Genomic DNA, 12855 nt, shown 5'->3' on the forward strand with positions numbered 1-12855 from the left:
CTGGCTAGCCTGCACAGTGGATCCTGGCTTCTCTTTTTTTTCAGGCTGACTGAGATCTCCCCATCATGCCTCTTTTGTCTCCTGCTGGAACAGATGTCGGCTCCCTATTGCCGGAGTCCGCAGAGTCAGCTTCTCGGGGGACCAACACGAGGACTGGACCCAAAGTCCTTGCAGACTAGCCTGCAAAGGTTGGCTGTGTACTTGGCCCTTGGCCAAAGCCTCCTGCCACCACCAAGCCAGGGCATGGTACTCCTCAGATCACTTCCAATTTCAGTGTCCCTGTCCCCACCGCCACACCCTTGTCACCTCCTCCCACCCCAAATTCCTCGGGAGGGCAAATTCTCATTTCAATTACACACTGAGAAGCTGCCATTCACACACACATTTTATTCTTATATAAAATAAAGGGTTGTGTGCCCAACATCCTTTACAGTTTAATAGCCCAGAGGTCTCCTTAGAAATTTCCATCTCCGGAGAGAGGCTCCCTTGGGGTCTTGTTGTTCAAAGAGCTACATCAAGGAGGTTTTTATAACGTGGCACAGAGGGCCCACAGCTCAAGGGAGAGGGGCCTTGTTTAAAGACCGAACTCATTTCCTCTGTTTTCCCCTACCAGACGCTGGCAGGACCTGGTCGACCGCCTTAGCAGACTGCAATCAGAGGTGTGGTTCTTTGGCATTTAATCCGCCTTGATCCATCCAAATGGGCTTGGCTTGGGGCCCAGGCCCAGGAGGACTGCAGGAGACTGGGGTATGGGGCGGTTCAGGACACACATCTGGACACCCAGCTGAAGAGCAGGGAGGCCGGCCCCGCCTGTCCTTCTGGAGCAGTTTTGGGACCAAGCCGCTGCTCCAGGGTTCTATCCCTCAGTCTATCAATACCCATCTCTGTCCTGTGGTCCGTCCTCTTCCTCCCTGTCAGGGCCCCCAGCTCCAAAGTCAGTCATACTGGGACCTGTTCCAACTGTAAAAAGGACAGGGCTCTGGATGGAGGGATACATTTCCAGGCCAGGTTCCCTCCAGGGAAATGAACTGGAGTAGGGTGGGGTGAGTGGAGCCTTATTTATGGTGGGAGATCCTGGGCTCCAGTGAGTAGCAATTATCCACAGCCGGAAACAGGCTTCACATCCTGTCTACTGCACTCCAAGCACGGCCTCCTGGCCAGAAAGCCTCGCCAGGTTCCTGGACTCAGCTTAAACCCCCAGCTCAGCCAGTGAACGACATGGGGCATTCAACAGGGCCACTATGCTGTGGTCCCCTCCGAATCCCTGGCATGTCCACATCCTTCCTCTTGCCCTTCTTCCCTTTCGTCCTTCACCGTCTCCTAGCTGTTATTCTTCCTGGAGAAGGGGCTCTCGGTCTCCCCCCTGGACCCTCTCATCTTCCTCTTTCTCCATGCAGCCCACGGTAGCAGCCAGGCCAGCACCCACACCACCCCCAACTACAGCAGCCCCAGTGGCCCCCACCGCCGCCCCAGCGGCCACCATTCCAGCCTCCGCAGCCAATGCTGCTGCTGCCATGCCTGCACCCACCACGCCCCCTGCCAGGCCCATGAGCCCAGCACCTACGGCGCCCCCGACGGCGGCCAGGTGGCCACAGAAGCGCATGGTGTAGGAGTCCATGAAGGCCTTGGCCTCCGCCTGCAGCTCGGCTTCCAGGGCCTCCAGGGTCTGCTCTCTCTCCTTGCACAGCAAGGTCACACCATGACGGGCCAAGATGGCATCCTTCTGGGTGGAGAGGAGGTTCCGCATGGTGTCAGGCAGGACACGGAGCGCAGAGAAGATGCGCTTCGTGGCCATATCCTGTGGCAGTGGGAAGGGAAGGAGGTGGTCCAACTGGGTACCCAGGCATCCTCTCTGGCCCAGCCTCCCCTGCAGACCCTGGGGCTCACCTGCTGCCTCACGTATTCCTCAAACTCCTTCTTGGCAGCTTCCACTTTCCTCAGGTCGTGAAGCTGAGCAGCCATCTGTCCAGGGGAACCCCCAAGCTGCCTCCGTCTTTCCTCCTCAGCCAGAATACTACCGGTTCCTCATCCCCCGCTCCCAGGGTACGCAGACCCTTACCCCAGATCTCGCTCCTTGACCCCACCCTCCCCGAGGGGAGGGGCTCCTTACCTCATCTGGAGAGCTGAAACTGGGCCCCGTTTTCCCCATCCAGCCCGAGAGGTTCTGCAGAGACATCACACCCGGCAGGTCAGGGAAAGCAAGCGCCTGCCTGCCAATGCGGAGGCCAGGGTCCCCAGGAAGTTCCCGCACCTTGATCTCCTGCGCCAGCTGCTGCCCTGTGAGCAGGCGTCTGTCCCCCCTGGCCATGGCACGCCCCTCGCTCCAGTAGCCCTGGCAGCGGCTCTTGGCATGCTGGGGCGCTGTGCTCAGCACATCCGAGATGTAGGCCCGGAAGAGGTGGGAGAAGTCATCTTCTGTGTCTGAGAAAGAGATTCCCCGGGCTCAGGAGCCTGGGGCTGGGAGAAACTGGGCCAAAGCTGGGAAGCAATGTCAGAAAGGTCTCCACCCCTGAACACTTACCGCCTCCTGGGCTTGCCTGGCCTTTGTTTACCCACTGCCTCTCAGGAGCAGGCAGGAGGTAACAGCGAGCCCGGTTCCCTAGGAGCAGCTCCTGGACCTTGGGGTATTTGCCGGACAGCTTCTGAAAGATGCGTTGTGGAGAGTTCTGAGCCAAGGGAGCAGCCTCTGCCTGTAGACACACTTCTGGGACGCCACCCCAGCCTCCCTCACCTGCTGCCCTGGCATCAGTCTCTTCCCTCTGCACCTCTTACCTGGAGTATGTCACCCACGTGCCCTGGCCCTGACTTATTGTGATGGGAAGAGTCACGAACTAAGAGGTCCAGGTGCTGGAAGAGAAAGGGGTCCTGACTCCAGAAGCTGGGATTGGCAGGATCTGGGCTGACAAGTCCAGAAAGAGGTGTCTCACCTGGATTGGCACCATCCCGTAATGCTTGCCCATCACCTCAGCCACGTGAACGAACATCTGGGAAAGGGCACAGAGAGTTTTAGGGTTGGGCTATCCCAGGAACTACAGTCTGCCTCCCAAGCCTTCTCTCTAGTCACCCTGGACCACTAAGGCAGCCAAGCTTCCTGCTTCCGGCTTGAAGATTCTCTTACCTCTCCCAAACCAGGCACCTCACGCTCAACTATCTGTCCTGAAGCCCATTATGCCAGGTCAAGTGTCATAAAATCCTAAGCCTGAGTGGGATGGCGGGCGTTCCCTTGGACCGCCTTGTGGCCAGAGTGTGATGGCTTCTCACCTCTAGATAGCCCAGGTCTGTGTCCTTCAGCTCTTGGGAGGTGTTCAGAATCTGGAACGGAGGAAAAACAGGAAGATGTAAGAAGATTTGCAGAAGTAGGAAGGGTTCTGTGAGGGGCTCCTGAGCGGCCTTTATCCCAGAACACAGGCCCAGTCAGGCCTGAGCCTTTCAGCCTAGGTGCCAGCCATCTTTCGGCTGTCCCTGAGGCCTATTGTCCCACCTTCAGAGCAACCCATCTGCCCACCTTCCCTAGGAACATCTTCCTCTTTCCAGAAGCACCTTCCAGAACCTGCACGAACCCCAGACACTCAAATCTGCAAAGTTCTCAGTTCTGAGGAAGCTGAGCTGGGGGATGGTGTGCAGGGGTGTGTGTGTGTCACCCTGGGGGATGGTGTGCAGGGGTGTGTGTGTGCCACCCTGGGGGATGGTGTACAGGGGTGTGTGTGTGCCACCCTGGGGGATGGTGTGCAGGGGTGTGTGTGTGCCACCCTGGGGGATGGTGTACAGGGGTGTGTGTGTGCCACCCTGGGGGATGGTGTGCAGGGGTGTGTGTGTGTGCCACCCTGGGGGATGGTGTGCAGGGGTGTGTGTGTGCCACCCTGGGGGATGGTGTACAGGGGTGTGTGTGTGTGCCACCCTGGGGGATGGTGTGCAGGGGTGTGTGTGTGTGCCACCCTGGGGGATGGTGTGCAGGGGTGTGTGTGTGTGCCACCCTGGGGGATGGTGTGCAGGGTGTGTGTGTGTGCACCCTGGGGGATGGTGTGCAGGGGTGTGTGTGTGTGCCACCCTGGGGGATGGTGTGCAGGGGTGTGTGTGTGTGCCACCCTGGGGGATGGTGTGCAGGGGTGTGTGTGTGTGCCACCCTGGGGGATGGTGTGCAGGGGTGTGTGTGTGTGTGCCACCCTGGGGGATGGTGTGCAGGGGTGTGTGTGTGCCACCCTGGGGATGGTGTGCAGGGGTGTGTGTGTGCCACCCTGGGGATGGTGTGCAGGGGTGTGTGTGTGCCACCCTGGGGGATGGTGTGCAGGGTGTGTGTGTGTGCCACCCTGGGGGATGGTGTGCAGGGGTGTGTGTGTGTGCCACCCTGGGGGATGGTGTGCAGGGTGTGTGTGTGTGCCACCCTGGGGGATGGTGTGCAGGGGTGTGTGTGTGCCACCCTGGGGGATGGTGTGCAGGGGTGTGTGTGTGCCACCCTGGGGATGGTGTGCAGGGGTGTGTGTGTGTGCCACCCTGGGGATGGTGTGCAGGGGTGTGTGTGTGCCACCTGGGGATGGTGTGCAGGGTGTGTGTGTGCCACCCTGGGGATGGTGTGCAGGGGTGTGCGTGTGCCACCCTGGGGGATGGTGTGCAGGGGTGTGCGTGTGCCACCCTGGGGGATGGTGTGCAGGGGTGTGCGTGTGCCACCCTGGGGGATGGTGTGCAGGGGTGTGTGTGTGCCACCCTGGGGGATGGTGTGCAGGGTGTGTGTGTGCACCTGGGGGATGGTGTGCAGGGGTGTGAGTGTGCACCCTGGGGGATGGTGTGCAGGGATGTGCGTGTGCCACCCTGGGGAATGGTGTGCAGGGGTGTGTGTGTGCCACCCTGGGGGATGGTGTGCAGGGGTGTGTGTGTGCCACCCTGGGGGATGGTGTGCAGGGTGGCCAACCCACCCAAGCACCTCTCTCACCTGGTAGGAGCTGAGCATCATGGTGAGAGCACAGAGCTTGACCCTTGTTTCTCTGCTCAGTTCTGGGCTCATGACATCTCCTGTGTCCACTAAGAACACAGCCACCTAGTGAGGACACAAATCAAGGGGTTAGGCCTGCCTTGCTCTGCCCAGCTCCTTTCTCTGTCCTTACCCCAGAGATGTCTTCTCATCCCTCTCTCCCCTCCACCCCTCATCCCTCCACCCTGTACCCTCCAGTTAGTTTCCTTCCTTGATCCATGCTGACTTCCATCTGCTCTTCTCCCTTACCTTCTTCCCTTCTTTTCCCAGCAGAAAGGGGTGACTCCACATCCAGATGCCCCTGGTAAGGCCATTGGCACCCCATCTGACCCCAGGCAGGGACCCCTCTGTTCCCCGCCTGCCACTGTCACCTGATTCCTGAAGATGGAGAAGAAGGTCTCAGGCGGTCCATTCTGCATCCCCAAAGATGCTTCCCTCCCAGAGCCAACCTGGGGCTCTCACTTTGCCTCCCTGCAACCTCCTGCCAGCCCTGCCCTCACCAGGCCTGGTAAGCCTCTGAGCAAGTGGTCCAGAAGGAAGGACTTTCCTGAGTGCTGCTCTCCCAGGACAGCAAGTAAACAGACAGGTGTATCCCGGGCCAAGGGATGCTTCAGACAGCGGTTTATGGCCCCCATCCTGAGGATGAGGCCTCCAGAGGCATTGATACGCACCAACAGCAGCCGCTCTGCCCTCACAGCACAGGTCTCCTGGGTGGGACAGAGAAGGGTACCCTGAGCATCCCAAATGAGACCGACCCCAAGTTGGAAGCGTGTCCAGACTGGAACCCTGTGCCCCTTCCTAACAGTTTAGAATAGGGATCAAAGCTAATCCCCCATCTTGGATCTAATCAGAGATCTCTGAGTGCAGAGATAACGTCCCTCACCTGCAGTGCAGGGGGCAGCGGCCGCTGTGGCAGGAGCTTCATCCTCTCCCCTAGGCTACGGAGGCCCTTCTTTTGCTTGCAGATTTTCCGGCACTCCGGGCAGCATGGTGGCTCACATCCCGGGATTCGATGTGTGCTGAAGCACCGGACGCAGAAGTCATGGCCACAGTCCAGTGAGATGGGCTCTCGAAGCCTTTCCAGACAGATGGAGCAGGTAGGCGGCTCCCGGGGTGGGGAGGGACGTTGTCCCAGGCCCAGCTCCAGCTTGGGGAATGATGCATGGGACCTGGAAGATAGGGCATCATCTGAAAGTTGGATGCCTGTCGGGTGCAGGGTTCGGAGGGCTGACAGCTTAGGGATGAAGGCTCCTCTGAGCTACCTCAGCTTCCTTTGGCCACCTGGAGAATGAGCTCCACCCATTCCTCACCTCCTTGTACCCCAGGTCCTGGCCGTCCTAAGTGAGAGCAACCCTCAGGGAATCCTGGCTCCGCACATGCCAGCCATGCAACCGTGGGTGAGATCCAAAGGAGAGACTGGCAGTGCCCTGGCTGGGGCTGGGGACAGTCATTAGCGATGACTACCTCATTTACAAGGTGTCCAGGGCCAATACTCAGGAAACCCATAGAGCACCAGCCTTTTTGCAGCGGAGCTTCCTCAAGGGGGAACAAACTACAATCTCAGCTGCCGGGATAGTCAGGAGAAGGCGGCAGCTTCCTGGCACCCAGGCAGCCATTCTGCAGCTGAACAGATGGTCAGGTTCTCGGAGGATTCCTTGCACTCTCCGAGCTGAGCATCTGTAGCACCCACCTGCTTGTCCTGGTCCCTCCCTGCACAGCCTGGCCCATCCGGCCTTGCGCTTCCTCCCGGGGAAGAGCCCTGCAGAGCGCTCAGCAACCAGCCTGCTGGACTGCAGAGATCCGTGCTCCTGGACCAGCTCAGCCAGCTGACCTGCCAGGCCCACTGCACCAATCCCAGCCCAGAAGGCCCCGTGGCTCACCAACTGTTGCTGCTGTTTCCCATGAAGCTTCGTTTGCTCTCCTATGAGTAGGGGGAGGGGACAGATTTAGAACAGAATCCAGACCTTATCTTCCCGCCGGGTTTCCAGGGTCCTGCCGCCGCCGCCGCCACCCTCCCCCCTCCCAGGTGGCTTCTTCCCACCCCCAACTCTCCTTCCCAGATTTTAGGGCTTGAAGACTTGCCCGTTTGCCAAGCCGATGACAAAAAGCAGTGACTGACAGAGTGGGCCTCGGCATGGGAGGCTGGAATGGCAGAGGGTCCGATGCTCAGAGAGGAAGCCCACCGAGACCGTTTGCCGGTAGGACAGCCTTTCGCCCAGAGGGCTAGCGGAGCAGGTGGAGAGTGGAGCAGGGGGATGGGCTCCTCAGAGGCTCTGCCTAGCTGTCAGCGCTGGAGAATAAATGAGCTGGTCAGAAAAAAAAAAGAGGCTGTAAAGGAGGGTGGATTCACCCCAGGGGGAGGAGACAGGGCTGCGGGTACCAGGGCTTCGGAGGAGGGATGAACCACCCAGCCCAGCTCAGAATCCCTGGCAGAGGCTGGGATGCAGGCAAGCCGAGGCGGTGAGTCTCCATGGAGACGAAAGGGAAAGATAAGGACAGGGGGAGGAGGGGGACGGAGAGCGTGAAGCCACGTGGATGCACCTGGCACAGCAGGAAGAGGCTCCTAATGGAGCCCAAGACCGCACTGACCCCATAAGAGCAGTGGAGGTCTTCAGAGTCCCGGGCAGGGTGGGCAGAGAGGAGGGGTGTAGGAAACGGGAGGTGGGCAACTGGAGCAGACCAGGGAAGCTATTGGTCCATTCCCTCCCATTACCTACTTTGACTGAGCATCCTCTATGTGCAGAGCAGCACGATGCCACTGTGCTCCATGTGACCCTGTGCATCTTGCTTCGTCTCCCAGGCTATGTCCCTGGTGCCTGCTAGCTTCCCATCTTCCTCATCATCTGGGGCTCTGCAAGTCCCTGGTGGATAAGGAATGATTTTTTTTTTTTTTTAATTTCCCTCCCAGGGACTTTTTCTCTGCTACAAACTTGTGAAGAGCCATCTCAAGACCTTTTTTTTTTTTTAATTGTATTTAGTTTTGACAATTGGATGCACATATACAATGTTCTTAATAAAATCCACTACACACACACACACACACACACACACACACACACACACACACACCCCTCTTCCCTGGACCCCTTCCAAACAAGCTCCCTTTTCACCTTCATGTCATTATTATTATTATTATTATTATTATTATTATTATTATTATTAACTCACTGAGTCCAATTAGTTCATCCTACATGCACATAGGTGTGGGACAGTCCACTGGCGCATGGGCAGCCTACCAGAGGCCACACCCCAGAAGAAAAGTAACTGGCCCCCACCAGCAGCTGTCAGTCACCAAGAGCTCCTCAGATGGGGGTGGAGCTTCATGAGTCTCTTCCCGGCCTGATCTTGTGCAGATCTTCTGTGAGTTCATGAGTGCATGGGTCATGGTGTGTCCAGACCACAGCACTTCACAGCACTCCTCCAGCTCGTACATCTTTCCAGCCCTCTCTTCTTTGGTATCTCCGAGCCTTAGGGTGGAGGGGAGGACAGGGGTTGATATAGACGTCCCGTTTAAGACTGAGCACTCAGCAGCTGCTCACTCTCTGCTGTCAGTCTCCACATTCACTGTGGTCCACCACAAAGAGAAAGTCCTCTGACTGAGGTCAGAGCAGCGCTGATCGAGGTGTGCAAACATACATATTTAGAAAGCAGTTTGACAATATTTCCATTTGGCAAATGGCAGTGGTCGGTTTCTCTTTACTAAGGACCTATGGCCTCCCTAGTGTTGGGATTTTGAACAGAATTCCAGTATTAGGCCTCAAGTCCAATAAGAAAGTGGCTGGTTACCCCATAACGTGCATGCATAACTTCCGCATCTGTGGGCACATCCTGCCTGCCAGGTCAGTATTGCAGGGATCCAGCAATAGGTAAGACCACCAGCATCCTTTTCTCCCCGGTGTGATACCTTCCTAGGAAGGCAGTCAGCAGGGAGGTGGTCCCAGTCAGTTCTGGGTTGACTCCTTTATATCCTGCAACCAAAATGCGTGGAATCTTCAGCAATAGAGTCCACCATTTAGTAACGGTGTGCAACCAAGAGTACTAGCAATGGTCTGTGTTGTTTGGGGCGTTTCTGAGGTCTCCTTGACCATAACACACACCTTGCCCTGAGGTTTTTGTTTAATAACATGTGTCCTTTTTGTTTGTTTGTTTGTTTTTTGGTTTTTTGGTTTTTCGAGACAGGGTTTCTCTGTGTAGCTTTGAGCCTTTCCGGGAATTCACTCAGTAGCCCAGGCTGGCCTCGAACTCACAGAGATCCACCTGCCTCTGCCTCCCGAGTGCTGGGATTAAAGGCGTGCACCACCAACCACCCAGCAACACGTGTCTTCTTGGAGTAACAGTATCCCCATGTGGAGTAACTCCATTTAAATGCCTTTTTGTGTGTGTGTGTGTGTGTGATTACAAAGTAGTGAGTTTCCATAAGGATTTTTCATATATCCTTAGTCTTGGTTAACCTGCACCCCACCCTTCATCATATCCCCTGCCCCCATCCCCTTTAAACCTTTAGCCTCTGTGTTCTCCCCTCTACTTTAGTATCACATGTTTTACTATTCCTCCCATTAAAGTCACTCTCCTCCCCGTCTCCTGTGCCCTTTCTGGCTTTTACAGACACTTGAAGTGAAACACACACAGCTAAAATTTCAAAGCTGGGATCCACGGATGAGAGAGAGCACAGAATGATATTTCTGTGTCTGGGTTATCTCAGTATATTTTTTTCCCTAGTTTCATCCATTTTCCTATACATTTCTTTTTATTGTTGTTGTTCATTATTTTGTTTTTCAAGACAGAGTTTCTCTATGTAACAGCCCTGGCTGTCCTGGAACTCACTCTGTAGACCAGGCTAGACTGGAACTCACAGAGATCTGCCTACCTCTACCTTCCGAGCGCTGGAATTAAAGGCGTGAACCACCCCCACCCCCAGCTCCTACAAATTTCTTTTTTTTTTTTTTTTTTTGGTTTTTTGAGACAGGGTTTCTCTGTGTAGCTTTGTGCCTTTCCTGGAACTCACTTGGTAGCCCAGGCTGGCCTCGAACTCACAGAGATCCACCTAGCTCTGCCTCCCGAGTGCTGGGATTAAAGGCGTGCGCCACCACCGCCTGGCTAAATTTCTTAATTTCATTTTCCTTTATAACTGAATAGAATCCCACTGTGTGTGTGTGTGTGTGTGTGTGTGTGTGTGTGTGTGTGTGTGTGCCACATTTTCATGATCCATTCGTCGGTCAGCTGATGGACGTCCAGGCTGAGTGCATCTCCTGGCTCTTGTGAGCGTGGATGTGCAAACGTCTTCACGGTAGGATGTGGAGCCTTAGGGTGTGTGCTAGTTACCTCTCTGTTGCTGTGACATGGCACCATGACCAGGGCAACCTACAGCAGAAGGAAGAGTCACTTAGACTCACAGTTCCAGAGGGTGACGGTCTATCACGGCGGGGAAGTGTGACAGCTGGAGCAGGAAGCTGAGGGCTCACTTCCGGGACCACACGCAGGAAGTAGAGTGAAATAGCAATGGCATAAGTGTAAGGATTGTGTCCTTAGTTACATCACCAGCCTGCAACGGCATCCCAGCCTAAAAAGCGGGCATGCCCTCTGTGTGCTCTCTCTTTCTGCACTCTCTCCTTCTGTACTCCCCTCTCTGTGCGGTTTCTCTCTCTCTCTCTCCCTCTCTCACTCTCTCCCTCTCTCCCTCTTTCCCTCTCTCACTCTCAATAAAGCTCTAGAAAGGTAACAATGGCTCATGACTCTTCTGCCACTGATACATCCAGCACTCTTCTCTATCGGCATGGCCTCCGCCACTTAACCAACAATAAGACTCGGGAATCCTCATAGGCCAGCCCTGTGACACACTTCTTCCAACAAGACGACACTTCCTAAACTTCCCCCAAACAGCACCGGGTTTTGTTTTGTTAGTTCTCAAAGAAACCTGGGTGTGGCCATGTTCAGCCTGGACTCTCCCCTCTGCCTGCTTTCTCCCTGACATCCACAATATCTTCTCCACACTTGAGGAACACTCATGTCCTCCTCCCTTTATTTCATTCTGTTCCTGTTTTTGAAAGGCTTTTATCAGGGGTAGGAAACACACACACACACACACACACACACACACACACACACACACACGAGGCACACAGAGATAAAGACGCTCCACAGAGCAGAGAGGGAGTCAGGAAGCAGAAGCCCCAGCCTCTCACTGAGGGCTGGGAAGGTTTAATGTCTGAAGGATTTCCCTGCCCTAATTTAGAGTTGGTCAGTCCGAAGGATGACCGGGTGGGTGACTGGTCCACAACTGTTGCATAAACATGTCCAGTTCTGGTCTTGAACTTGCCAAGCCATCCTGTCAGTAAAGGCTCTACTGGCAGGAGAAAAAACCTGCAAGGCCTTTGTTTTAAGCTTCCAAGCTTTTGTCTTGGGTTGAGAGGAAGAAGCCGCCATCTTGGAAGTTCACCGTCTTTACTACCTAGGCATGGCCCCTCTCCCTATCTGTCTGCCTACCAGGCAGTCTGTCTAACTCTAGTCCCTCATCCTGGCCCCCACTCTCAGAGGTCACTCTAACTGCTGTTAAGGGCTTAGTAGCATCAACCATGCTAGCTTCTTAGAGCTGCCAGCAGGGGTGATGAGGGAGGAGCAGGGGTCAGAATGCCTCGGAAGAGGGTTGCTCACAGGCTTCACAATGAAACCTAAGCAACAGCAGAATGTGAGAAAGCCATTGGATGACTGTAATAGTGTGTCTCGGTTGTAAAACAGAGTCCCTGTTGAGATTATCTATGTTCTATTACCAATAAAGACTCAGAAGTCAGATATTGGGGTGAAAACCGGATAGATCAAAGAAGCAGCGGAGGAGTGACCAGCTGATCTTCTCTCCACACCTTCCAGATCCAAAAGGAAGTCCAAAAAGCCCTCGAATCACCATGCCCCTCCCTACTTATTCCTGTGCCTCTCTATCTGTATCCTGGGTCCTCCGTAAACTCTATGACTGAGTCTTTCCAACTCGTCACTGGCTCCACCCCCTGATTCAAGGTTAACTTTATTAGCACAGTCTCAGGGGTGTCACAGTGTGATCAAACATCCTGCAGCAGGTTCATATGAGATTATAGTTGGTCTTGCTCAGCCTTTGGTTAGTATAAAAAAGGATGTCTATTGAGACAGCCTGGCTCCCAAGACAGGGAGGGGAGACTGTAGGAGACAGCTGCAGCAATCTCCTCATTCCCAAGCCCCTCAGTGCACCCCTACAAAGGGTTGCAGTCAGCTTCTTTTCTTGGCAGACTCCTCAATTTCCTGAGGGAGAGAGGCTGCCCCTTGCTGTGTGTGCTAATAAACACAGTCCCATCTGTCAAAGGCCACCCTCTGGTCTCTTTCTGCATTGTGTCTCTTTATGCTGGCTAAGAAACCTAACAGCATGCATCCTAAGAGCATGCTATGTGGGTGAGGTAACATCTGTAACACATGAGAAGTGAGACTGAATGTTAGGTTTCAAGGGGAAGGGGAAGAAGGTATTGGAGAAAGAGGAATGTTAAGTCAAAATCATCCTTCAGGCAAGAGATTGATCAATACCAGAATAAGCCGTATAAGTGGGGGGATCTGAAGGAGCTTTGGCCCTGCCAGACAAAGCAAAGCTTTGCAAAGGAAGATGATGACTTGCATTGTAAGGAAGCAGGCTTAGTTAATATGTGATCCACACTATGAGACTCAAGGTTCAATGAGTAAAGGTGCTTATTGCATAAATGTGAGGACCTGAGTTCCCCAAATCCATATAAAAAGAGGCTGCCTAGTGCAAACCTGTGTAACCCCAGCACTCCTGGGAGAGAGACGGACACAGAGACAGGAGAACCCCAGAAGCAGGCCAGCTCACCTAGCATATTTGCAGCAGAAAGAAAAAAAAAGTCAGAAAGATCCTGTCC

General features: G+C 54.7%; 1 protein-coding gene across 8 annotated transcripts; it reads right to left on the reverse strand.

Annotated features, from left to right (window-relative positions):
• Positions 1-367: 367 nt before the first annotated feature.
• Positions 368-7807, reverse strand: Rnf112 (ring finger protein 112). 8 transcript variants are annotated; one of them, XM_028857503.2, is made up of 15 exons: positions 7684-7807; positions 7049-7272; positions 6847-6887; positions 5850-6135; positions 5467-5673; positions 5216-5344; positions 4928-5032; positions 3262-3312; positions 2928-2984; positions 2773-2847; positions 2522-2642; positions 2252-2421; positions 2111-2164; positions 1888-1962; positions 368-1798 (listed from the first exon to the last, which is right to left on the reverse strand). In XM_028857503.2, the coding sequence occupies exons 2-15, from the start codon at positions 7100-7102 to the stop codon at positions 1328-1330; spliced, it is 1896 nt and encodes a 631-aa protein (XP_028713336.1). In that variant the 5' UTR covers positions 7103-7272; positions 7684-7807; the 3' UTR covers positions 368-1327. The 8 variants fall into 8 exon arrangements, with proteins under 8 accessions (XP_028713336.1, XP_037056788.1, XP_028713337.1 ...); XM_037200893.1 differs by lacking the exon at positions 7684-7807 and adding an exon at positions 7508-7525 and having other exon boundaries at positions 7049-7256; XM_028857504.2 differs by lacking the exon at positions 7684-7807 and adding an exon at positions 7347-7436 and having other exon boundaries at positions 7049-7256.
• Between the last annotated feature and the right edge of the window lie 5048 nt (positions 7808-12855).

The sequence above is a fragment of the Peromyscus leucopus genome, chromosome 8b (assembly GCF_004664715.2).
Source record: "Peromyscus leucopus breed LL Stock chromosome 8b, UCI_PerLeu_2.1, whole genome shotgun sequence".
NCBI classification, from domain to species: Eukaryota; Metazoa; Chordata; class Mammalia; order Rodentia; family Cricetidae; genus Peromyscus; species Peromyscus leucopus.